At 31.5% G+C, this 1,929-nt stretch overlaps 1 protein-coding gene across 1 annotated transcript; it reads right to left on the bottom strand.

Annotated features, from left to right (window-relative positions):
- Nucleotides 1-241: 241 nt before the first annotated feature.
- On the bottom strand, nt 242-959 carry LOC133800214 (uncharacterized). Its single transcript, XM_062238168.1, has 2 exons — nt 498-959; nt 242-416 (listed from the first exon to the last, which is right to left on the bottom strand). The coding sequence occupies exons 1-2, from the start codon at nt 737-739 to the stop codon at nt 242-244; spliced, it is 417 nt and encodes a 138-aa protein (XP_062094152.1). The 5' UTR covers nt 740-959.
- Between the last annotated feature and the right edge of the window lie 970 nt (nt 960-1,929).

The raw sequence follows: 1,929 nt of genomic DNA, 5'->3' as shown, positions 1-1,929 counted from the left end.
TAAACATTTAGATGTTAATTTTAAATGAATTTAAGAGTATGTAGTTAATTGGTTAGATTTTTACTGAGAAATGAGAGATTTGATTTCATCTGGTGGAAAATTGTGAAGAGAATCTAGGAAATAGCATAATTGGTGATCAAAATCAATTATTATAAGCATCAATGCTTTCTAACAGAAACACAAAAATATTTCATTGTTAATATTATATATATTCACTAACAAAATACTAAAAGTAAAAAACTTACCCCTTATGATATGGCAACAACCACATCTGACCCGGATTTGAATCAATCATACGCTTTGATACCCATTCAACTCGCTCTTCTTCAGTGGATCCAACATTTGATAACCAAATTGGCTCAACAAAACGAAAAAAGTGACTGATCTCTCTTTTCACTAATTGGAAGTATAAAATCCTACATAAAAAAATATATCTCTGTTAAATTTATAAAATAAGTTATGAACAAACTTATAATTATTTTAAAAATCTTTGATACCTGATATATAACGATACACATGATGCTCCAATCTCTTCCATTAAGCCAACGTGGACTATATCTTCTTGTGAGATATATAAATCATTCTCATGGCCTAATATCTCAAAATCCATCGGAACTTTGATCATGAAACTTGGCTCCACATACTTTACGGTAGTTAATAGACACTTGAGAAAGCGAGGAACCCCACTAGGAATCTTGAAGAGTATCGGGGCATTAGCTTCGATATAGAACGCAATCATTTGGACAAGCGTGGATCTTGTTATACTCCATTCCTAATGTGCACAATGTTTTTTTTTGCTTCATAAAGCGAGGAAGGCAATTCATTGTCTTTTGGTAAAATTTCTTTTAATAAAGTTAATAACTTTGTGAAACTTGTGTCACTCCAACCACTACCAGCTTTCAAGTTGTATAGTTTTACTAAAACAACCACTTTTTACAAAGGTGCCCCCGAGAATATTGGTTTCTCTGCATCTTCTAAAAATTTCAAAAATTCTTCAGGCTTATCAACAAAACGTTCATTTGCATCTCTCAGCATCTCTATAGGGTCATCAAATACTTGATCAAATTGCTTTCTTTCACTGCGAACATTATTGTTAGAGTCATATTCTTCTCCATGCCAAATCCACTTGACATATATTTGGTCCATTCCATTAAAGTATAGATGACTCTTTATCTCCATTATGTCTATTTTTTCCAAATTTGAACATTTTCTACAGGGACAATGAACTCTAGAATGATCTGTTGTATTTTCTAAGGCTAACTTAATAAAGCTGTCGAATCCCTCTTCATACTCTTTTGAAAGTCTTTCCTTTGTTATCCAACTCTTGTCCATTTCCTAGAAAAAATTCGACAGAGGTTTCTCTAAAATTGGACTAAAATCCTCCTGCACGTAGAAAATTCCCATAACAAGTTTTTAGTGCTGTCATATTCCTATTAATACACTATCTTTTTAACTCAAATTTTGACAGAGCTTCCCTATACCAATCAAACAAGAACAATGCAAGCACAACATAATTTAAATATAAGAAAATAAAACATAATTCTAGATGAATTTGGGCAACATTTCCCTTGTAATAGTAACCTAACCATCTGTCAATAGAGAATCAAGCAATTCAAACAACACACAATAAGTTTCTTCCTTATATCTCCGCATCACACAAATAAATTTCCCAGAAACTACTTCACTAAAACACACAAGTTCTCAACCTTCCATTATCACCGCAACACACACTTTTAATCTCAGAACCTACTTCACTATGGATGAATATTTAAGATATTCAAACTCCTCTAACATTTTTATAATAATATTTATAAAAAAAATAAGAGAACATACGTACCTCTTGCAATTAACAATAATCAAGAAAATTAATTCACTTGGCAATGATCCTTGCTAATATTTCCACCCTACAAAATTAAATTAATACCTTAA

The sequence above is a fragment of the Humulus lupulus genome, chromosome 9 (assembly GCF_963169125.1).
Source record: "Humulus lupulus chromosome 9, drHumLupu1.1, whole genome shotgun sequence".
Lineage (NCBI taxonomy): Eukaryota > Viridiplantae > Streptophyta > Magnoliopsida > Rosales > Cannabaceae > Humulus > Humulus lupulus.
The sequence above is the reverse complement of the archived record's forward strand: the minus strand, read 5'-3'. Positions and strand labels throughout refer to the sequence as shown.

Bases quoted from the DNA above. Each gene is read 5' to 3' on its own strand.
- LOC133800214 (XM_062238168.1), bottom strand. From the start codon at position 739: ATGATTGCGTTCTATATCGAAGCTAATGCCCCGATACTCTTCAAGATT. The intron at 417-497 runs GTATCAAAGATT...TTTTTTATGTAG, and splicing joins TGTGTATCGTTATATATCAG to GATTTTATACTTCCAATTAG.